Source organism: Panthera tigris, chromosome C2 (genome assembly GCF_018350195.1).
Source record: "Panthera tigris isolate Pti1 chromosome C2, P.tigris_Pti1_mat1.1, whole genome shotgun sequence".
Lineage (NCBI taxonomy): Eukaryota > Metazoa > Chordata > Mammalia > Carnivora > Felidae > Panthera > Panthera tigris.
The window spans coordinates 71373203-71397252 of record NC_056668.1 but is presented as its reverse complement, the minus strand read 5'-3'; the positions used below and the strand labels follow the sequence as shown (position 1 = coordinate 71397252).

Here is a 24050-nt window from a genome sequence, read left to right as displayed (position 1 = left end):
TTCCAGGAGAGTTTTGCATTGCCATGAAAATTTTTGAAAAATAATTACAATCCTTTATACCTTAAAGATAGTTACATGTAGTTAATCATTAGAAGCACCTTTTTTTTTTTTAACGTTTATTTATTTTTGAGACAGAGACCGAGCATGAACGGGGGAGGGGCAGAGAGAGAGGGAGACACAGAATCGGAAGCAGGCTCTGAGCCATCAGCCCAGAGCGCGACGCGGGGCTCGAACTCACGGACCGCGAAATCGTGACCTGTGTCGAAGTCGGACGCTTAACCGACTGAGCCACCCAGGTGCCCCAAATTAGAAGCATCTTTAACATATGGAACTGTAGTCTGTAGAGACTGAGAATTAATGGTGAACAGATTTGGATATTTTTTGCCCTTTACATTTGATACCAATGAGCATTTGAAATGAATACCTTATAGGCAAAATTCCAAGTCTTTGGAAGATACTAGGGATGAATGCTACTCGAGGAAAACCATTGATTTTTGAAACAAAATTATGCAGATCCTTAAATAAGACTTTAATACTTAGATTTCTTTATAACTCTTGGTGTTTACAACATGAGATACTAGACAAGAGGAATCCTCTAGGGATTCCTAGAGGGAATTCCCAAGGGAATAGACTAAAGACTTGGATGGATATTATTTTTAAATTAGAGATAGATTTAAAAATCTAAATAACATTCAAGACAGAGTTGCCTCTCTAGCTCCAGATTCTAGACTAATAATTGTTTCCACATGAAGAGTGAACTTTAGGGATCATTATTAATACTTAATAAAGTTTTTTCCTAGCAGTGTTGGCCATGTATTTCAGATGTTGATATCCCATTCTCCCCCAACATAGCTCAAATTTTTCATGGAAATCAATATGAAAACATGATTAGTTTACAGAAACTTGAGTAACAGGTATTCACAGCTCATTTGGGGGAATATAACTTCTCATTATACAAAACATGTTTTCTTAAATGTGTTTAAAAATAGTTTTGATATGGGGCGCTTGGCTGGCTCAGTCAATAGAGCATGCAGCTCTTGATCTCAAGGCCATGAGTTCAAGCCCCACAGTGGGCATGGAGCCTACCTAAAAAAAATTAATTTATTAATTAAAAATAAAAATAGAACTAGTTTTGATAGATGAATGTCTTTTCCTACTGAATTACATTATAATTTGACTTAGATTATTTGTATTGCTAATTGATTAACACTTGATAATGGCTTCTAATTCCTAAACTATAATTTTCACTCTTTACAGTTTACCTTTTTCTGTTCCATTCTTTCATTTTGTTAGGTAGCTAGCAATCTTGGAACAGATACCCTCAAACATGTAGTAACCAAGTTTTCTTGTATAGGGACTACTACTTAATCCATCCCCTAATTGATGGATTTCATCAGATTTAAGGTTTGTTTTCTGAGTAATTGTTTTCTCTCTTAGATTGAGATAATTTTATTTATGCTGTAAAATGATAGCAATCATGGAAAGATTTATTTAGGTAAAAGAGGTCTTCTAAATTCTTAATTTTCTTAAGATAATAGATTAATTCTCTTTGATGAAAGAGGGTTAATAGAGCTTCCTCTTCCTCTTATAGATGCATTGTCTATTACTTCAGATGATTTAAATTTTTTGGGTGAGCAGTGACTGATACACATAACATAATTTTGAATTGCCCTTTATCCATCATTTGGCTTATTGTATTTGTCCAGCCAGTTGTTCTTTTTGTTGTTGTTGGATGTTTTTGTTGACAAATGAGTATTCATAGTTTATTTCATAAAGTATGTTTTAGAGTTCCAGTTCTTTGATATCAAAAGCAGGGCCTTAAGCTCAGTTACTTCTATTAGAAACACCTGAATGAAAAACATAGGCCTAACTTAAATTAACATCGTAAATAGGACAATAATAAATTGGGAATTCACTTTTCCTTGCTGTGAAAATAATAAGTAGAGATTAATATTTGAGTTTAGGGGCGCCTGGGTGGCTCAGTCAGTTGAGCATCCGACTTCGGCTCAGGTCACGATCTCACTGTGAGTTCGAGCCCCGTGTTGGGCTCTGTGCTGACAGCTCAGAGCCTGGAGCCTGTTTCAGATTCTGTGTCTCCCTCTCTCTCTGCCCTTCACCCATTCATGCTGGCTCTCTGTCTCTCTCTCTGTCTCTCTCTCTCTCTCTCTCTCTCTCTGTCAAGAATAAATAAACATTAAAAAAAAATTTAAAAAACTTGAGTTTGAACTATAAAATAGTTAAATATACTTAAAGGAGTATACACCATTTTTACAGTGTTTCTAAATGAGTAGTTTTTACTGGAAGAGATAGGTTATTAGTAAACTCTTTGGAGATAAACGTTGAAGAGTTTATAGGCCTTTAAAAGATTAATAATTTTTCTGTGCTCTATGTATTGGAGTCTACTTAATAAATAATCCAAGGTAATACCTATGTTAACCATCTTTATAGCTAGCATAAAATTCACTGCTTGTTTATATAGCTTATTTTAATATATCTGTGTGATGTATTGTTTGATGCAGTAGTAATGTAATACTGCTTTTATTACGCCTATATTTTTCCATTAGTTTAAAAAAAATGTTTATTTATTTTGAGAGCATGTGTGTTCAATTGGGCAGGGGAAGGGCAGAGAGAGGAGGGGAGAAAGAATCCCAAGCAGGCTCTGTACTGTCAGTGCAGAGCCCAGTGTGGGCTTGGTGTCATGAACCATGAGATCATTACCTGAGCTAAAATCAAGAGTTGTATGCTTAATCACCTCAGCCACCCAGGTGCCCCTCCATTAATTTTTTTGTCTGATTTTCTGTTTTGTTTTTGGTAAACTCCCTTTTTTTTTTTTTTTCTGAAAAGAATCTAGGGTAAAGACCTTGGGAGGAAAGGGGAAAAATTTTTTTTTTCTGTTTGTTTTCTTTTTTATTTTTACATTTATTTTTTAAGTTTATTATTTATTTTTGAGGGGGGGGAGGGAGAGAGAGAGGGCGCATGACCGAGAGAGGGGGCAGAGAGAGAGGGAGAGAGAGAATCCCGAGTAGGCCCTGCGCTGCCAGCACAGAGCCCGATGCGGGGCTTGAACTCACAAATCGTGAGATCGTGACCTGAGCCAAAATCAAGAGTCAAGACACTTAACTGACTGAGCCACCCGGACACCCTTGTTCTCTTTTTTTAGAAATCATTTGAGCCATCTATGCCAGGTACTTTATTCTAGTTGACCTCTGTATGGAAACCATCTAGCAGTCATTTAACACCATGGTTCCTAAAAGTCACTAAGTTTGATGTTCATGTTACTTGTTAATTTGAATGCATTCACAATAGTTATAGAGAGAACATGTAGCAGAAAACAGTTTTCCTTTTGATATTTTCCTACTTCTTTTGATAGAGAAGAAGTTCGTGCCCCAATTCCTCAAAAACAGGAAATATTGGTGGAACCAGAACCTTTGTTTGGTGGTAAGTTCACCTTTTTTTCCTTAGTTTGTTGGACTCTGTTGTTATCTTTAGAGTTTTAATAAAGCTATCAAAAGATATGAAGGCTTACTCAGAGATTATTACTTCAAGTGTAGAGTCAGTTCTTATCTTATAATTCTGTACTCCCTCCAGCAAAATTGCATAGTTGTCTCCAAGGAGAGAACCAGATTAAAAAGTTGATATTTGTTGTGGAAGGCCAAAAAGAGGAAAATTAGCAAAAAGAACTACTACCTTGTAATGGAACAAATCTATCATTTAAAGACTCCGAGTATTTTTTGTTTTGGGGGTCACTTACTTGACTGCCATATCCATCTTTACTCTTTCTTAATTTCCAGAAGCGCTTTTCCTGTTTTGAAAGGAGAAAGTAATACCTTATCCATGCAAAAAATTGTGATATCAATCTGGGTGCATATAGAGACTATAGAAAATGGTACATTTAATTAGAATTAAAGAAAATTTATAGTTTTAGATTAATAAACACTTACCTTTTGCATGCCAAATATTTTAGGTATTAATAGGTATATTAAAAAATAGAAAACAAAGTTATAATCTGGGCAGGCAAAGTCATAGAAATGTATATTGTACATATTGAGAACAGTGATGCAGAGAAATAGACCTATATAAAGTTTTGTAGGTAAACTAGAATAAAGGAGAAGAAATAAATAAGAAAAGGATGAACAAAATGATATAAACCATATGTTTTGATTTGAAAAAACACCTTAGTTGGAGTTTTTTTTTAAAGCAATCTTTGACTTGGCAGCTTTGGAGTTTACTGTAGTAAGAAATAACAATGTACTGTCTAGATTCAGAAATAAAGATGGGAGGAAGAAAACTGTAAGAACTGAATATTGAAGTATAATATGGGCTTTCTGGACTTTGATTCAGCCAGTCATTGTGCTGTTAATATACCAGAAGTAATAAAATATTGTTCATGATTTTTTTCATATAAATGTTATGAATGGATTTTGGAATTGAGGGGGTGATGCCCTTGGAAGCTTTATCGTTTCTTTATTGCAAGGAATAAGGCAGGATTTCTGAGTGAGGTAGACTACAGGAAATAAATTTCTGTGCTGTTTTACCATTGTAGAGAGGCCAAAGAGTTCCATTTGGAACCATTTCCTTCTTTTCCCTCAGGTTTGATACACAGCAAACAGAGGATGAGAATGACTATATAGTTAGGAAGTTAGTCCTAACTTTCATATTAGACCTTATTAACTTGATAAAGGTCTTTGGAGTACTGTTTTCTTCTTATGACAGTATTGATTTCAAGTGTGGTCTGGGTGTGTGTGAGGTCAAAATTATTTTCATAAGTTATTTGCCTTTTTTACATTATTGACATTTGGACTGATGGTTCAAAAGCAATGATGAATCAAACTGCTGCATCTTAATTGAAACAGGACAGTGGCACCAAACTGTAAAGTCTTCACTGCTATATACTCACAATAAAAATTAAAAAGAACTCCTATTTTATTTAATAATAAATAAAGCAGTACTGCTTGATGAAGCAGTATAAATTAATTTCATTAAATCTTGACCCCTGAGTATACATTTTTTAAACCACTCTGTTTTATGAAATAGGGTATGCATAAAGCACTTCTGCATACTGAAAAGTACTGTGATTACTTTAAGGAAAAGCACTTGTATAGTTGTTTGAGTTGTGAGCTAAACTAGCTGCTTCTGTCATGGAACATTATTTTTACTTGAAAAATTCCTGACAAACTATGGTGATTTAGACTTCAGCATTTGGCAGACATTTTCTTGAATGTGAATAAAAGCCTATTACTGCTTTAAGACAAACAACTGACATTATTTGTTACCAGTTATTTAAAAAAAAAAAAAAGAGCTTTCAGGCAGAAATTAGGATTTTAGCAAATTGATATCCATAATTATGAGCTTGATAGCTTCCCAATACTTAAAAGCTTTCTGATAAGAGTAGTGGTGGCCTTAACAGATGGTGATTTTTAAATTATTATTGTATAATGAAATGCTTGGTGTTTGGAATGTTTGCATAACTCAGTAAACAAATGTTTTCTTTTTCTTTTTCTTTTTTTGGTGCAAAAAGGATGGTTTTAATAAAGCACAGGGACAGGACCCATGGGCAGAAAGAGCTGTGACGAATATATTCAAATGACCAGTATACCATATTACAAAATTGTGCATGGGTAAAAGATCTATTCAGACAGTAAGATGGATTGCATAAAAGTTATCTATTGATGTATAACAAATTGCTCCAAAATTTAGCTTCCTGAAACAACAAACATTTGTTATCTCACAGTTTCTATGGTCCAGGAATCCAAAAGTGACTTAGCTGGGTGTCTTTGGTTAGACTTTCTCACAGGGTGTAATCAAGGTGTCAGCCAGAGCTATAATCATCTCAGAGCTTGAATAGAGGAGGATCTCCTAAGCTTACTCATGTGGCTGTTGGTTGGCTGGAGACATCAGTTCCTTACCACAGAGCAAATGAGAGAGCAATAAAAGGCAGCCCATTATAGAAGCCACCATCTTTTTGTAATCTAATCTTAGAAGTGACCTCCCATCACATCACCTCTGCCACATTCTATTTCATCCTGCCCATATTCAAGATATTCACACACAGGTTATGAATATCAAAGATTGGGATAATTGGAGGCCATCCTAGAGACTGCTTACCACATAGACCAGTGGATTTTATTGCAACAGATAATGAAAAGTTCATTGATAAGATTTTAGATTCCATGCTGCAACTAACCTTTAAGAAGCTACCACTAGTTGAGTATCAAAGGAGAATATTCACAATGATCTTAAAACACTATTAAAATACTCCTCCCCTTACAACTATGTATCTGTGTTAGGTTGAATTTTAATTTTTTTCATTTATTTGAACTTTGAGAATAACAACAGATAGAATGCAGAAGTGGATCTGAAAATCCAGATATCTTCTCTTAAGTCAGTTGTTAATAAGGATTTGTGAAATGTGTGCAGTGCCACTCTTCTTACTAAATATTTATTCTCTACCTGTCCCACTCCCCTATTCTATGAAGCTCCTCTTGAATCTTTTATTAGCTTTTTATAGCTTAGCCTCTTTGACCTCAGTGACCAGCACTCCTGGTATGTGGGCAGTAGAGTGAGAATACAAAGGACTGATGTTTGCTGTATAGCAGATGGTTTGGAAGAGTCAGGAAACCACATATGGAAGAGGCAAGTGGGAGTATGGGCATGCCTTTTTTATTGTGCTTTGCAGATACTGTCTTTTTTTTTTTTTTTTTTAAATAAATGAATGGTTTGTGGTAACCCTGTGTTGAACAAGTCTATCAGTGCCATTTTACCAATAGCATTTGCTCACTTCGTGTCTCTGTGTTATATATTGGTAATTCTTGCAATATTTCAAACATTTTCATTGTTATATTTGTCATGGTGATCTTTGTACTATTGTAATTGTTTTGGGGCACCACAAACCATACCCTTATGAGTTGGTGGACTTGGTTGATACAGTGATTCACCAACCAGCCATTCCCTTGTCTCTCCCTCTTCTTGGGCCTTTCTATTCCCTGAAACACAGCAATATTGGAATTAGGCCAATTAATAACCCTACAATGTCCTTTAAGTGTTCAAGTGAAAGGAAAAGTCATATATCTCTTACTTTAAATCAGAAGTCAGAAATGATTAAGCTGTGTGAGGAAGGCATATTGAAAGCTGAGATAGGCCGAAAGCTAGGCCTCCTATTCCAGTTAGCCTAGTTGCGAATGGAAAGGAAAAAAAAAAAATTTTAAGTTTGTTTATTTCTTTTGAGAGAGAGCGTGTGTGGGGGGGTGGTGGGGCAGGGGGCAGAGAGAGAGGGAGAGAGAGAATCCCAAGAGGCTCCACGCTGTCGATTCAGAGCCAGATGCAGGGCTCAAACTTACAAACAGATCATGACCTGAGCTGAAATCAAGTCAGAACCTTAACCAAGTGAGCCACCCAGGCACCCTGCAATGGAAAAAATTTTGAAAGAAATGAGAAGTGCTACTCCATTGAACACACAAATTATACAAAAGGGAAATAACTTATTGCTGATATGGAGAAAGTTTTAGTGTCAGGATCAAAGATCAAACGAGCTACAACATTCCCTTAAGCCAAAGTGTAATCCAGAGCAAGCCCTAACTCTACAGTTCTATGAAGGCCGAGAGGTGAAGAAGCTACAGAAGAAAAATATGAAGCTAGCGGAGGTTGGTTCATGACGTTTAAGGGAAAAAGCCATCTCCATAACATAAAAATGCAAAGGGAAACAGCAAGTGCTGATGTTGAAGCTATAGCAAGTTATCCAGAAGATCTAGTTTGGATAATTAGTGAAGGTGGCTACACTAAGCAACAGGTTTTCAGTGTTGACAAAACAGCCTTCTGTTGGAAGAAGATGCTATCTAGGGCTTCCATAGCTAGAGAGGAGAAGTCAGTGCTTCAGATCTTCAAAGGAGAGTCTGGCTCTGTTGTTTGGGGCTATTGTAGCTGGTGACTTGTTGCAACCAATGCTCCTTTACCATTCTGAAAATCCTAAGGCCCTTAAGCATTATGCTAAATCTGCTCTGCCTGAGCTCTGTAAATGGAACAACAAAGCCTAGGTGACAGCACATCTGTTTGCAACGTGGTTTACCAAATATTTAACCGCACTGTTGAGACCTCAGAAAAAAAGATTCTTTTCAAAATATGACTGCTCAGTGACAACACACCTGGTCATCTAAGAGCTCTGATGGTAATGTCCAATAAGATTAATGTTGTCTTCTTGCTTGCTAACACACATCCATTCTGCAGCCCATGGATTAAGGAGTGATTTTTACTTTCAAGTCTTACTATTAAAAAAATGAATCCCATAAGGCCATAGACAGTCATTCTTCTGATAGATCTGGGCAATGTAAATTGAAAACCTCGTAGGAAGGATTTACCTTTCTAGATGCCATTAAGAACATTCATGATTCATAGAAAGTGGTCACAATAACATTAACAAGAATTTGGAAGCAGTTAATTCCAACCCCTCATAGACGACTTTGGGACTTCAAGACTTGAGTGGAGGAAGTGACTGCGGATGCGGTAGAAATAGCAAGAGAACTAGAATTAGAAGTAGAGCCTGAAGATGTAAATGAATTGCTGCAATCTCTTGATAAAACTTGAATGGATGAGGAGTTGCTTCTTAGGGATGAGCAAAGGAAATGGTTTCTTGAGATGGAAGCTACTCCCGGTGAAGATGCTGTGAAGATTGTTGAGATGATAACAAAGGATTTAGGATATTACATAAACTTAGTTGATAAAGCAGTAGCAGGGTTTGAGAGGATTGACTCCAGTTCTTAAAAATTTATTTATTTATTTAAAGAATCTCTGCACCCAATATGGGGTTCAAACGCACAACCTCAATCAGGATCAAGAGTTGCACACTCCACTGACTGAGCCAGCCAGGCGCCCCTTGATTGAGTCCCAATTTTGAAAGAAGTTCATCTCAAATGTTGTCAAACAAAATTGGATGCTGCAGAGAAATCATTTGTGAAAATAAGAGTCAATTTATGCAGCAGACTTTATTATCTTAAGAAGTTGTCACAGCCACCCCAACTTCAGCAACCACTGTAATCACTCACAGCCATCAACATAGATTCAAGACCCTTCACCAGCAAAAAAAAAATTACAGCTTGCTGAAAGCTCCAACAATGGTTAACGGTTTTTAGCAATACATTTTTTAAAATTTTATTTTAGAGAGGGTGCCATTGGGGTAGAGGGGCAGAGGGAAAGAGAATCCTAAGCAGGCTCCATGCCTAGCACAGAGCCCAATGTAGGGCTAGATCCCATGGCCCTGGGACTGTGACCTGAGCTGAAATCAAGAGTTGAACACCTAACTGACTGAGTCACCCAGGTGCCCCAACAAGAAAAATGTTTTAAATTAATGTGTACATTTTTAAAGACAGTGCTATTGCACACGTAATGGACTACAGTATACAGTTGTTCCTTGAACAGCTCAAGGGTTAAGGGAGCAGACTCCCAAGCAGTTGAAAATATGCATATAACTGTTGACTCTCCCCAAAACTTCACTAATAGCCTGCGGTTGACCAGAAGCCTTACCAATAACATAAACAGTTGATTAACACATATTTGGTATGTTATATATATCATATACTGTTTTCTTAACAAAAAAGTAAGCTGGAGAAAAAATGTTATTAAAAAATCATAAGAAAAATTTTTCTGTATTTGTTGAAAAATATCTGCATATAAGAGCCTTGTAGTTCAATTCTGTATTATTCTATGGTCCACTTTAGTGTAAACATAAATTTTGTATGCACTGGGAAACTCAAAAATTCATTTGACTCGTTTTAATGTGATATTTGCTTTATTGTGGTGGTCTGAAACCAAACTTACATTATCTCTGAGGTATGTCTATAATAATGATCCTAGTACTAGAGGTGTGTTGTGTGTGGACTGAGGAGAGGTTCTTCGGTTTTTGGGTTTTGTTTTTGTTTTTTAGAGAGAGAGAGGGTGACCAGAGGAGAGGGCAGGAGGGGGAGGAGAGAGAGAATCGTAACTAGACACCACGTTCAGTGCAGAGCCCAATGCAGGGCTCAATCTCGTAACATTGAGATCATGACCTGAGCCGAAACCAAGAATTTGACACTTAACTGACTGAGCCACCCAGGCGCCCCTTTTATTTTTTTTTCTGGGGACAGATTCTAGGTTAGACTTAGCATAAATGAGGAGGAAACAAATAGGAGCAGATAACGAGCGCAAGAAATCAAAGGGGTTGGGTTCAAGGCTAGCAAAAGAGGAAGTAGGAGACATCAGGTGCCTAACAGAAACGGGCTAAAATGGGAAGAGAGTGGGTATGTGTGTGTGAAATAGTGTAGAATATTGAGTGGCCTGCCTTTGGCAGTTTTAAAAGTAGAAGAAAACTATCTTTTATATGCTACCTCCCCAATCAGAATATGCTCTTTTTAGGCAGCCATTCTATGCCTTATCCTTTGATACCCTTACTTTCTTAATTGTTATGGTTAAAAAGTATCTGATAATGAGTTTTAAGAAGGCATTATTTGACAGGCCATATTATTCTTGCCAGAAACATACATTTGAAATAGGAACTCTTGATTAAAAATAGTTCCAAGATTGAAAAGAATAACATTCCTTGCTGCTTGAAGGGAGGAGAAAATACTGCAGTATTTAAATTTTAAAATTTTTGGTTAAAACAAATTCAATATAAATAAAATCCAATACAGAACTAAAACATGGAAGTTTCTTTCTCCTTTTCTTAATCACATCTCTTTTCCTAGAAATAATATTGTGATTTTTTAACATAAATACACAAAAGTACATAAATTATATACAGACAAATAATACTTTAAACAAAAACGAGTTTTTAAAATATATGGTTCTGCATTTTGCTTTTTTATTCCATTGCTCTTAGAAAGAATTATATAATGACATACACAGACTTTTGGGAAAGATGCTTTGACATGGGTGGAGGACTTTTATACTTTGTATCTAACCTCACTGCTCAATTTATCATTTATTAACGCAAAGCATTGTTCTGTTTACATGCTGGCCAAGCATGCCATAAGTCAATTTAATAATTGTTACCCATATTTTAAGAATTGTTAAGTGTCCTTGTTTACTATATATAAATGATCTGGTTTATTGTAATGCACATACATGATCTGGCAAATTATTTGAACATATGCATATAGGAAGATAACATTTTTATTATTGCTTTCTAAACTTCATCTATAAAATACTTAAGGATTGAGTAATAGACACTAGACTGAGTATCAGAAGACCTTGGTTCTGTTCACTTTCCTCTCATTAAACCACTGTGTAACTGGAAAAAAAATTTTTTTCCAAAATTAAAAATGTTTTTGGTGTTTATAATTCTGTGAATCCACTCACTAAGAATATATAATATTAGGGATTAGAAGTTAGGTACTTAAATGTCAACTAAAGGGTAGTCCGATTCCTTAGGCTAACCTAAATTAGATATTTGCAGCACGTATATAGCTTCATCACCAGGGGGAGTCCTCCTCAAAATCTTCTTTCTTCCTGTCTTTTACATAAGTTTGGTTAAGTCTCTTAACTGGGCCTTAATTTTCTTATTTGTAAAACAAAATGGTTGGGCTGAAGATGGTTGAGTTTTTGTGTATGAATGACTTAAAGGTTTTAAGATATTTTATTTTTTGAAGAGGACACCTTTATAAATCTATGAGTGTTTTAAAGCAAGATGTACAGATAAGGAAGTTTTTAGAGTTGTTTCAAAATAAAGGTTTAAATTTCTGTATCAACTCTATTTTTTTCCCCTAAAGCTCCTAAAAGACGACGGCCTGCACGTTCAATATTTGATGGTTTCCGAGATTTTCAAACTGAAACTAGTAGGTATCTTGGGCCAGTTTATTATCTCTCTCTTCCTCCTTCTTCTCTCTTCTGTCCTCTCCCCTTACTCTCCCACGTAGAAAACCACAAGTTGGAAAAGCACCCATACACTCTGCTACAAGTCAAGATCCTGGTTTGTTTTATATAGGTTTTTTTTTTTTTTTTTAAAGGAAAAAGATGATTAATCAAAGGAGTCACCTTATTTTATTATTTATTTTTTAAATTATTTTAGAGAGAGTGTGTGTGAATTGGGGAGGGGGCGGGGGGGTGCAGAGAGAGAGAGAGAGAGAAGGGAGGGAGGAAGGGAGAGAGAGGGGGGGAGAGAGAATATCTTAAGCAGCCTCCATGCTTAGCACAGAGCCTAACATGGGCCTTTATCTCACGATCCTGGATCATGACCTAAAATCAAGAGCTGGACACTTAACTGACTGAGCCACCCAGGCACCCCACGAATCGCCTTAAATTTTTAAAAAATATTTTTATTTTATCTTATTATTATTATTATTACTATTTTATTTTATTTATTTTTATTTATTTTTTTATTATTACTATTTTCTAAAATAGTAATAATATTATAATAGAGATAATAGATATAATAGAGATAATATATAGAGATATAATATAATAGAGATAATAGAGATATATATAGAGAGAGATAATATAGATATCTATAGACAGAGATATATCTATATCTATAGTATCTATATCTATATTATATATATAATATAGATATTATCTATAGATAATATATAGAGATATAATATAATAGAGAGAGAGATATAATAGAGATAATAGAATAATCTCGAGAGAGAGAGCATGGGAGGGGCAGAGAACGAGAGCATCCCAAGCGTGTTTTGCATTGAGCACAGAGCCTGACTTGGGGCTCAATTTCATGACTGTGAGATCATGACCTGAGCTGAAATCAGGAGTTGGATGCTCAACTGACTAAGCCACCCAGATATCCCAGGAATCACCTTATTTTATTTTATTATTTCATTTCAGTTTTATTTATTATATATTTATTTATTATGTTTATTTTTTATTTATTTTGAGAGAGAGATAGCAAGTAGGGGAGGGGCAGAGAAAGCAAGAGATAGAATTCCAAGCAGGCTCTGTGCTGCCAGCTAGCAGCATGGGGCTTAAACTCACAAACTGTGAGAACATGACCTGAGACAAAATCAGGAGTTGGACGCCCAACTGACTCAGCCACCCAGGCGCCCCTGAAATACCTTATTTTAAAAGGAAATTGTGAATTCAGTCTGTGATTGTTACTAACTTCCCCTTGAGCTGAACTGTTACAAATGCTAACCTAACTGATGATAGAATAATAAGAGTGATGGAGAAATGTAAGAAATCTGGTAATTTACAAAGTTAATCAGCTTTTGAACGAGCACTTAAATGTTGACTATAATAAAAGAAAAAGGTGGTTTCCCCCAAGGTCTTGATATCTCACCTCACATCAGTCATAATGGATAGTACCAAATAGGCAAGAAATAAGAAGTGTTGGCAAAGATGTGGAGAATAGGGAACCCTTGTGCACTGTTGATGAAATTGTAGATTGGTGCAGCATATGGAAAAAAATATGGAGGTTCTCAAAAAATTAAAAATAGCAATACCATTTGACTCAGTAATTCTAATTCTTGGTATTTATTCTAAGAAAACAAGAAATATGCACCCCTGTGTTTATTGCAACGTTATTTTCAGTAGCCAAGATATGGAAGCAACGTAAGTGCCCATCAATAGATGAATGGGTAGAGAAGATACGGTATTACCAATGGAATATTACTCAGGCACAAAAAAGAATGAAACTGGGGCACCTGGGTGGCTCAGTTGGGCATCCAGCTTCAACTCAGGTCATGATCTCACGGTTTGTGAGTTCCAGCCCTGTGGTGGGCTCTGTGCTGACAGCTCAGAGCCTGGAGCCTGCTTCAGATTCTGTGTCTCCCTCTCTCTCTGCCCCTCCCCAACTCATGCTCTGTCTCTCTCCTTCAAAAATAAATGAAGGTTAAAAAAAAAAAAAAAAACCTTGCCATTCATAGCAACATGTATGGACCTTGAGGATATTATGCTAAGTGAAATAAGTCAAAGAAAGACAACTACCATATGATTTCACTTACGTGTGGAATCTAAAAAAAAAAAACATGAACAAACAAGCAAAAAGAGACTCCTGCATGCAGAGAATAAATTGGTAGTTGCCAAAGGGGAATGGGAGGATAGGTGAAATAAATGAAGAGGATTAAGAGATACAGGGGCGCCTGGGTGGCTTAGTCCATTAAGTGTCTGACTCTTGATTTCGGCTCAGGCCATGATCCCAGGGTCGTGAGATCAAGCTTCATGTCAGGCTGTGCTGGGCGTGGAGCCTACTTAAGATTCTCCATCTCCCTCTTCTCCCTTCCTCCCCAACCCACTGCTTGCATTCATGCATGTGGGTGTGCTCTCTCACTTGTTCGCTCTCTCTCGGAAAAGTCACGGTGATGAAAACTACAACATTGAGAATATAGTCAGTTAATACTGTAATAATTTGTATGGTGACAAAGGTAACTACACTTACAGTGATAAGCATTTTGTAATGTATATAATTGTTGAATCAGTGTTACACACCTTAAAGTAAAAGAATATTATGTGTCAACTATATTTCAACTTAAAACAATAATTGAATAATTGGCCAAAAAAAAAAAAAAATCCCGATAGCCGTCAGTTTAAAGGAATGACCATAATGAAAATGGATTATTGTAGTGTATTGAAAAACAGAACAGGAAAAAGCCACACCACCCAAAGCAGCCACTATTAACATTTTGGCTATAATTTTTTGGAATAGGTTTATATCTTTCTGTGGAGTTAAGTCAGAATGAGATTCTTGGCCTTATTCTTTTAGAGGATTTAGTACTGATTTAGCAATGGAATCTTAAAAGGAAAGTTGTTTAGAGAATATGTGAAAAACTATTAGACCATGCTTGATTTTGTAGTTGATTTATAATGAGCTCACTGAAGCACAGATAGGGCTTGTAACTTTGGAGAGAGTTGAAGGGGAACCCAGACTAACTCTGGTCATCAGGGAAGCCCGTGCACTTCCAGGAGAAGGTGACAACAGGTGGTGGTGTTCTCTTACTGTCAGAATCTTTGAAGATTGGGAATGTAGCTAGAAACGGCAGATACATTAGGATCATTGAACTGGATAAATGGAGATGGAGTTTTCTCCTCTGCTAAACTTGGTTTGGAATATGAAAAGGAAATATTTTCATTGTGTGACTCTACTATAATTTTCAGCTTTTATCCTTCCTTACATTTGGATTGAGAGCACCAGCTAAGTCTTAAGACTCCCTCCCCACCTTGCTTTGTTTTGGGGTTTGTTTGTTTTTAGAATCAGCATTAGATGTTTGCACTTGCATTTGGGGTCAGGCATGTTGTTCAGTAATTCTTGCAGTTGATGCATGTTTTTTATATTTCTAGATGCACGGCTTTTATTTTCTGGCTAACTGAAATTTCCTTATCCTCCTGTGCTGCAGTTCGGCAAGAACAGGAATTAAGAAATGGAGGAGCAATAGATAAGAAACTGACTACCCTTGCAGATCTTTTCCGGCCACCCATTGATTTGATGCATAAAGGCAGCTTTGAAACAGTAAGTTGTTGGAAATTTTAAGCCTTAGGTATGAATCCTTTTGCATTTTCAATGCCATTTTTTTCTTTCTAAGAACAAAAAAGTTTCCAGCATATAGAGAATCGGCATCTTAATAAGTATGACACAAGTGTGAGATACCTAAAAGTTTACATGATTTATATTTATGCCAGCAGTAAATGAGATGATTTGATAAAAATCCTTTTATTACCCTTGTGTGGTATCACTTTAGAATCTTTGCCATTTTGGTAGCTTTTGAAAAAAATCTTAATGTGTTTTAGTTTGTGTGTATCTTTGATTAGTACTGAGACTAGTGTGCCTGTGTTTATTGGCCATTTGTGAATTTTAGGTATCTTTTGCCCATATTTCTATGGGAATCTTATTATATTTTAAAAGAGTATCTATGTAGTTGCAGAATATATTCTCCCTCAGTTCTTGGTTTTAATTTGGCTAACGCCAAAGAAAAACTTTCCAAGAGCAGGTTTATTTGATTGTCTGCTAAATTATAAGCTTAATGAGGGCAGGGGTAACATGTTTCTTTTTATTTTGGTAATCATTGAGACCCAGTTTATGGTATTTTATAGAAACATAGTATTTGTTAAACAAATGAGTTTAGTTAGGATTTTAAATATCCTTCTCTTGAAGTGTTCAAACAGCTGCTTTTGTGTGTTGACTAGCATGTTAATGCTCTTTTGAATCAGACTAGCATTTCCATAGATGTAAATCACTTAAATTTTAGGTAAGTCTTATCTGTTAGGATAAAGTGGGTCAAACAATAATCACAAAAATGAAGTTTGTAGCTACATATTTGGAAGTGAGTTATGCTTGATTTTTTAAAAAGATTTTGTACTTTGACATATTCGTATAGTGGCCTAAATGAAATACTCAGGATTAAAAATTTAACTGTAAGCCCATTCTTCAGTTTTAATTTTCTGAATTGTAAAATCTCAGAGTAAATTGGCTGCAAGTAACAGAAAATCCAAATGATGGTGATTTGACCAAACAAGCATTTCTTTTTGTCGTGTAAAGAAGACTAGAGTTGATTGAGGGAGTTTTTGGTGTTCATTAGTCAGCTCAAAGATGTTTTCTTTCTTTGCCTTGTGATCTTAATATGGTAGCTGTGTATCCTCTCTACTGTTCTGGTGATAATTCAGCCATTGAGAGAATAGCAGCAATATAAAAGGCAAAAAGGACTTGAGTTTGTTTTGCCATGTTTCCCATTTTTAGTAGCTTCTGAGTTGCTCAGGGCTGAATGAAATAACTCTGAGTTTGATTTCGTTTGATCACTTTGGGCTCATAATAGCAGTTACTTTGATGCTTGTTCGTTGAGGGAAAATGTGAATCTTGTTTGATCTTGTCCTCTGAAGTTTGATTCACTTTTAAGTTATTATATGACCTGTTTTTCTTTGTATTTCATGACCTATATTATTCGCAGCAATCTTATCTTTTATTTATTGATAATATTAAGCTTTATTGTTTACAAGTCTTTAAATGATATAAACACTCCCACAAAAGGTAGGCATTTAATTATGGCTAGTGGTAAATCCATTAGTTTTATAAAAATTAGGGAGGTAATATACAAAATTAAGTCACTGAAGATTAAGGAGGTGAATGTTAAAAATTAGAGGGACACTGGCTGCTCAGGCAAAAGCCATAGGTTTGGGAACCATTTTAGATGTAGATTTGAGCTACAGTTTTACAGGTTTAGAAACTGGACTTTCTTAGTGTAACTAGAGGTAGAGTATGTTCAAGTGTTCTGGTTCATGCTAACCAAATGAGAAACGGATTAATTCACTTGTTCACTCAGTAACTATTTATCAAAGCCTTCTATTACAAGGTCTTGTTCTAGGTAATGGGGATTATATTTGTTGGGATAAAGATTTGACGGCATATGAGAGAGACCAGGAAGAAAAAAAACAGCTTAAAACAAGATAGAAGTCCAGATTGTTAGTGGTTCTGCTATATAAAGTTATTAGGAGTGGAGTTTTTTTCTGCATTTCACTGTTGTTTCCTAGGTCTTGCTTGCTTCTATTCATATGATTCAAGATAGCTCACCACCTTGTTTGCTTTCCAGCCAGCATGAAGGGGGGGACGGGGCACACTTTTTCCCTTGAAAGGCACAACCTAAAAGTTGTACATTTCACTTCTGTTCACATCCCATTAAACAGAACTCAACAACATAGCCACACATAGCTGTAAGAGACACTAGGAAATCCAGATGCTTAGCAAAAATTGGAGGCTCTGTTACTAAGAGGGAGAAGGGGAAAATGGGTATTTGGTACCTGTACGCAGTTTCTGCCATAGGGAGATAGTGATAAACAAGCTCTACAGAGTTCTTGCCATCAAAGAGTTTATAATCTAGGGGGAGAAACAGACTATAAACAAATAAAAAACATAATATATAACATATATTTAGTGTATATATATATATATTTTATATGTATGTTTGGTATGTATATATATATAGAGAGAGAGGCAGAAGGGGAGGGAGAGAGGAAGAAAAATTTCAGGTTATAATAGTTGCTGGGAGAAAGAAAAATAGAATAAGGGAAGGAGAGAGGGCTATTTTTTTTTTTTAATGTTTATTTTTGAGGGAGTACGTGTGCATGCGTGCACACAAGAGAGGGGCAGGGAGAGAGAATCCCGAGCAGGCTCTGCACTGTCGGTGCCTGGGTGGCTCAATTGATTAAGTGTCTTAACTCCTGATTTTGGCTCAGGCCCTGATCTGACAATTCACAGGATCAAGCCCTGCATTGGGCTCTGCTCTGACCATGCATGCGGAGCCTGCTTGGGATTCATTCATTCTCTCTCTCTCTCTCTCTCTCTCTCTCTCTCTCCCCCCAAATAAATAAGTAAACTTTTTTTTTTTTAAAGGTACAAGTGTGCTTAATGGAAATTAAAAGCAAGATTGATTTCATAAATTTCACATATGTCTATAATTGTGATAGAACTATTTTAGATAGTAAGATCAGGGAAGATTATGAAAGGATGAGATTTGATAGAAATCTGAATAGAGTGAAGGACTATGAATCATAGGAATGTCCAAGGGAAGAGCAGACAAAATAGTTAAGTGTAAAGGTACTGATACTGGAAATATCTAGGCCTATTTCTGATACAGCCAAGAAAACCCGTGTAGCTGGAACTGAGTGAGCATAGCACTTAGGATGAATGATCTGACCTGGGCAACAGAACATTTCTTAGGTTTTCTTATTTCTCCACTAGCCCATAAGTTCCATGAACACAGGGACTTTGTTTTATTTACTGTTCCACAGTGCCTGGGAGAGTTTCTGGTACATGGTTGGCCCTCATTAAATCTGTGTTAAATGATTGAATGGCATAATCTGGAGTACATCGTACAGAAAGAGTCAGAACAATTTCCCTGATATTCCTTAATGCATATTTGTTAAAGTTGCCATTCAGTTACACGTGCACCTAGTCCTAATTACTAAGAGTAATTTCAAAAGTACTTGCTATAAATGTGAATAAAAATAATTAACATTTCCATAAGAAAGTACTGTGTATATTCCTTCTTAGTGTTTTATATATATACATATATATATATATATATATATATATATATATGTATATATATACATATATATATATATATTTCCTCTATATCCTTGTTTTTCATACTTTCCTGATCTGTCTGGGACTGAGAGAGAGGTTAGTCTTTACTGTTTCTGCCTTGTCATGATAAATCCCATCACATACCTATTTGGTGTAGCCATATTTACCCTTGCGTCTCCCTGTAATGGCTTTTAAATATTGACTCAGAACAGCCTAATAGATTCCAAGAGGGAAGATCATCATTGTCCCATGGTCCACTTACACCTCTAGCCCTTGACTCATATAATTTGTATACTAAGTGAGATTGTGTTAAGACTCTCTTATAGTTAGTCCAGATGTTGCTTTGCATGAAATTTGTATCTTCTGTGGTTCCTTCCTTCTAGCAGTAGTTTCTTAATAGATCTTCAGATGTTTTGGCTGATACAAGGTTTTGCCCCATGTAAGCTTCAAGAAAGCAGGGGTTTTTGTGTTTTGGTAACTACTATACCCACCATCCATAACTGTACCTGAAACATAGTAGATACTCAAATACTTGGTGAATGAATGAATCTGAACTAATGAAAGCATGAATGTGAATGAATGAATTTTTGAAAAATAGAAATCAAATGAATGCATCATTTTTAAACTCTGAGCTTTTTAAAATTTATTTTTGAGACAGAGCGCACGAGCTGGGGAGGGACAGAGAGAGAGGGAGGCAGAGGATCCAAAGCGGGCTCTGCACTGACAGCAGAGAGCCTGACGTGGGCTCAAACCCATGAACCATGCTGTGATGACCTGACCTGAGATCAGATGCTTAACCGACTGAGCCACCCAGGCTCCCCTGGACTTTTATTATTTTTGACGTTACACATTTTTTTCCTTGTCAAGTGCTGTAGTCGAGGCAGATGTAAATTTACCTTGTGTGTTAATTTTTTCTTTATTCTCAAATAGTTTTTCTTCCATTAAAACAGTATAATTACTTACTACTCATTTATGAAATCTGTATGCATGCTATAGGTAAGGAAGTAAGTGGGGCACTACTACGTCCTAGGAGCAAGGAGTTATTATATTTATATACTTTAAGCCTTTGAATACAGCTTCCTGACTCAAATACATGAATAATTCTTTTTAGAACTTGGGTTTTCACTTGTGGAATCAGTAGTGAATATTAGAAAATGATTTTCTCTGGGGGATTCATACAAAACAATAGGATAATAGTATTTTCAAGATTGCATAAACCTTAAAACAGAAGATATTCTTAGTTTTGCATTTTATGATACTTTCAAAATGTTATGTTTTTCAATTGTTATTAATCTGAGTTAATTGATTCTTAAGATTTTCCCATGTCAAATTGATTAGGAAAAGAATATTGTTCCAGGACAAAATTATTCAAAACTATGGCTTTCATTTCACTTCCTGTGCAGAGGTTTGAGGTAGCATTTGCTCATTTGCTTTTGTGCCATTCTTTTCCTGTTCATCAACATTTCTTAGGTCTTTGTGATAATGAGGAACTGTGAGGCAAAAAGTACATACTCAAGATTGATATTTGTATTATACATTGGGGAGTCTTGGAGATCATTCTGAAATAGTCTGTGATCCTGTGATCTCATTTTTGAAACCCATTCTTAGGAATAGTAACCCCAAGAGAAGAAACCCTCAACAGCTTTTACTGAAATGTCTAGGGTAGTTCTATAAAATAGCAATAGACACATACTGCTTACATTTGTTTAAAAGGAGAGATATTTGTGGATAGGGATTGGAAGAGATGGTATGATAGAATTACATGATTTTTTGACCTAGTTTGTGGAATCTTTTTTAGGTAAAGATGTTTAATGTACAAAAAAATCTAGCCATTAGAATAATAACAGTGTATAAATGAAAAGCAGTTCATTTAAATTTGAAAAATGCTTGAAAATGAACCTTATAATTACATACATATACTCAAATTAATGTATAGATACTGAAAACTCTAGATGTCATATTTGAGAAAAAATTTTGTATTTATATGAGGACAGCTTCTGAATTCTGAAACATATCAGTTACCAAATGGAAAGTGTTTCTGACAAATGTTATATAACTTTACTCTACAGGCCAAAGAGTGCGGCCAGATGCAAAATAAGTGGCTAATGATAAACATTCAAAATGTACAAGACTTTGCATGCCAGTGCCTCAACCGTGATGTGTGGAGCAATGAAGCTGTGAAGAATATTATCCGGGAACATTTCATTTTCTGGCAGGTGAGGAGAATTAATCAAAATTTTTGTAGTATTTTACTATTGTAGTATGAGATGTTGGGGAGGAGGCAGTAGGTTATAAAATGGGAAAAAAATTAACAGTTAAATTGTGATATATGAAAAAGTAAAACTACCCATAATGGCTGAAGTAGTAAGGACAAGTGAAAATAAGGTCAGCAATGAAGAACTCCTAAGGGAAGGAGGAAAAAGAACCAACCCATGTAAGCCATGTAGTATTTATATCTCAGAAGAGTTGATATATTTCAATAGAATGTACAACTATACTATTCAACAGAAATATAATGTGAGCTACATAAGTAATTTTTCCAGTAGCCACATTTAAAAAGGTCAAAAGAAATAAGTGGAATTAATTTTAATATATTTTTATAAAGTCACATTCTCTCATATAAAACTAATATTAAAATATGAAGTGGTGTTGTTTGTTTGTTTTTTGGTGTTAAGTCTTTAAGATCTGGTGTGTATTTTATATTTAACCAGTATCTGACTAGCCACATTTCAAGTGCTTCAATACCACATGTTCTAGTGGCTACTATAATTGACAGTACTGATATAGAAGTTCTTGAAGTAATGGAAAAACATTTGACCAAGGCCTAGATTTTAGCTTGAGTTTGATACTCCCATCTGTGTGTCCTTACATTTATCACTTAGGGTCTTACTGGTTCTAGTTTCTTTTTATATAAATGATCCAAGCTAAGGTTAGATGATCTTGCTCTGGTTTTTTATTTTATGAAAAATAAATTGAAAATAAAAACTTCTGAATGAACTTAATTCTTTTCCCAATGCAAGATATGCTATTGATTTGCCTGTTCTCATGTGTTATAGGCCCCTAAATTCAACATGATTTTTCTGAATGGTAACCTTTTATTCAGCACTTGTTGATTATCTCTTTGCCTAGCATTATGCCAGGCACTTGAACCATGTAATATATAGTACATTGTGATTTATTAAGATGTATATGGTTGAAAGTCAGGAATGACATGGATGGACAGATAACAACAGGAAGGGCAATACCTCTTCTGAACTGGGAAGAGAGAAAGAACAGAGTGATATGTTTATACAAGTTTCCAGAGGCATTGAAGGCAGGAAGTTGAGGGAGTTCACATCAGATGACTTTAATTATCTAAGACAGGAGTGAAAATCTAACATATACCAACATATACCAACCATATATCTAACAAAGGCGTATTTGGATAATTAATTGCTGTTGGTATATTTAACAAAGATATAGTTGACACTTTTTTTTAATATCAATGACTTAACAGGTTTATCACGACAGTGAAGAAGGTCAGAGATACATACAGTTTTATAAGCTAGGGGATTTCCCCTATGTTTCTATCTTGGATCCACGGACAGGTAAGATTTATGTCAGCTTACAGCCTTTAACTTATTTCTCTTTCACTTATCTAAATGACCTTTAATATTTGACTTGGATCCAGTTTCAGAATTATTTGGTTTTTTTTATGTTTATTTATTTATTTTGAGAGAGAGAGAGAGAGAGCATGAGCAGGGGAGGGGCAGAGAGAGAGAGAATCCCAAGTGGGCTCTGCACTGTAGTGCAGAGCCCTACACAGGGCTCTATCCCTGGACTGTGAGATCATGGCCTGAGCCGAAATCAGGAGTCTATGCTTAACCGACTGAGCCGCCCATGCATCCCGAAAATTATTTGTAATACTTTAGATGAAGGGTTTTTGTTCATGTCCTTGAGAAATATTTAAATATCTATGAAGTATATATTTAGGAGTCTGTTTCTGGTAACTTTGGGAGATGGTAGTATTTTTATATTTTTGTATAGTTTTGTCCTTTGAAAGAATAACTTTTTCTTTCTTGTTATTTTATAAGGAATCTCCTTTGGTTTTCTATCATTAAAATATTAAGATTGTTCAGTGGCTGTTGTAATCCCATCAGAGAAGCAGAGGGTAGAGTTAGTTTTATTATTAATTTGAGTTTCATACAGATACTGCTTTGTCTGAACCTCTTCCTAAATAGCAGTTAATGATATCAGCAGGTAAAGTAGCTGCCCTGTCATGATGGCCAGGAATCTCTTAGATTGATTATAATTAATGTATCCTCTAGTTTATTGAACATACTATGTAACTTAGGCTGGTGAGGGGTGGAGTGTGTTCCCAGTAATTTAATTATGCATATACCAAAAGAAATATTTAATGAGAGAATATTTGGAAAGAGTATTGATTTTATTATATACCCTGGTTTTTAATTTTTAGGTCAGAAGCTAGTAGAGTGGCACCAGTTAGATGTATCTTCTTTCTTGGACCAAGTGACAGGATTTCTGGGTGAACATGGGCAACTGGATGGACTTTCTAGCAGTCCCCCCAAAAAATGTGCCCGTTCAGTAAGTATGACTGAGAAGTGGTGATGGGCAGTTAAGTGTAATTGCATATAAATATCTTGTGAAAAATGTTTGAGTAAAGGTAATAATGTAAAAGTTTAAAGTTTGTGGCTGCACATCTTAGACACCCTCCTTATATTTTGATAATTTCCCACATAGGTGTTCTATCTTCTCAGTGAGATTATAAGATTCATATTCCTAGTCTCCTTTGCAGTTAGGGTAAGGGCATGTGACCGGAGACCTGGATTTAGAAATAAACAGTGTGAATATGTACCGGTAGGTAGGAGAACTGATAACGGCAAGCCCGGTGACAGAGGAATCCACTTCTTCAGGGGTAGCATGTCAGGCATTTGGTATCCAAGTCTAAGCAGCAGTAGAAATGGTATTTTTCCTAGACAGCTTTCATAGTGTAGCTGGACATTAGTACTGGTTATATAGCTTTGGGGTCTGGCTCCCTGGCCCACCCAGAGATTATTTCTGTACT

At 35.8% G+C, this 24050-nt stretch overlaps 1 protein-coding gene across 5 annotated transcripts in view; it reads left to right on the top strand.

Annotated features, from left to right (window-relative positions):
- The window catches only part of UBXN7 (UBX domain protein 7), a 57689-nt gene that overhangs the window by 20077 nt on the left and 13562 nt on the right, over window positions 1-24050 (top strand). Inside the window, exons 1-7 of one of the 5 annotated variants that reach the window (XM_042998396.1) lie at window positions 3395-3438; window positions 6499-6633; window positions 11733-11798; window positions 15306-15418; window positions 21055-21201; window positions 22482-22572; window positions 23442-23569. In XM_042998396.1, coding sequence (XP_042854330.1) covers window positions 6597-6633; window positions 11733-11798; window positions 15306-15418; window positions 21055-21201; window positions 22482-22572; window positions 23442-23569 — 582 coding nt within the window. In that variant the 5' untranslated portion in view covers window positions 3395-3438; window positions 6499-6596. Of the gene's footprint in view, window positions 1-3370; window positions 3439-3463; window positions 5639-6476; window positions 6634-11732; window positions 11799-15305; window positions 15419-21054; window positions 21202-22481; window positions 22573-23441; window positions 23570-24050 lie in introns of those variants that run through there. The other 4 variants (XM_042998395.1, XM_042998397.1, XM_042998398.1 and 1 more) reach the window with 4 other exon arrangements.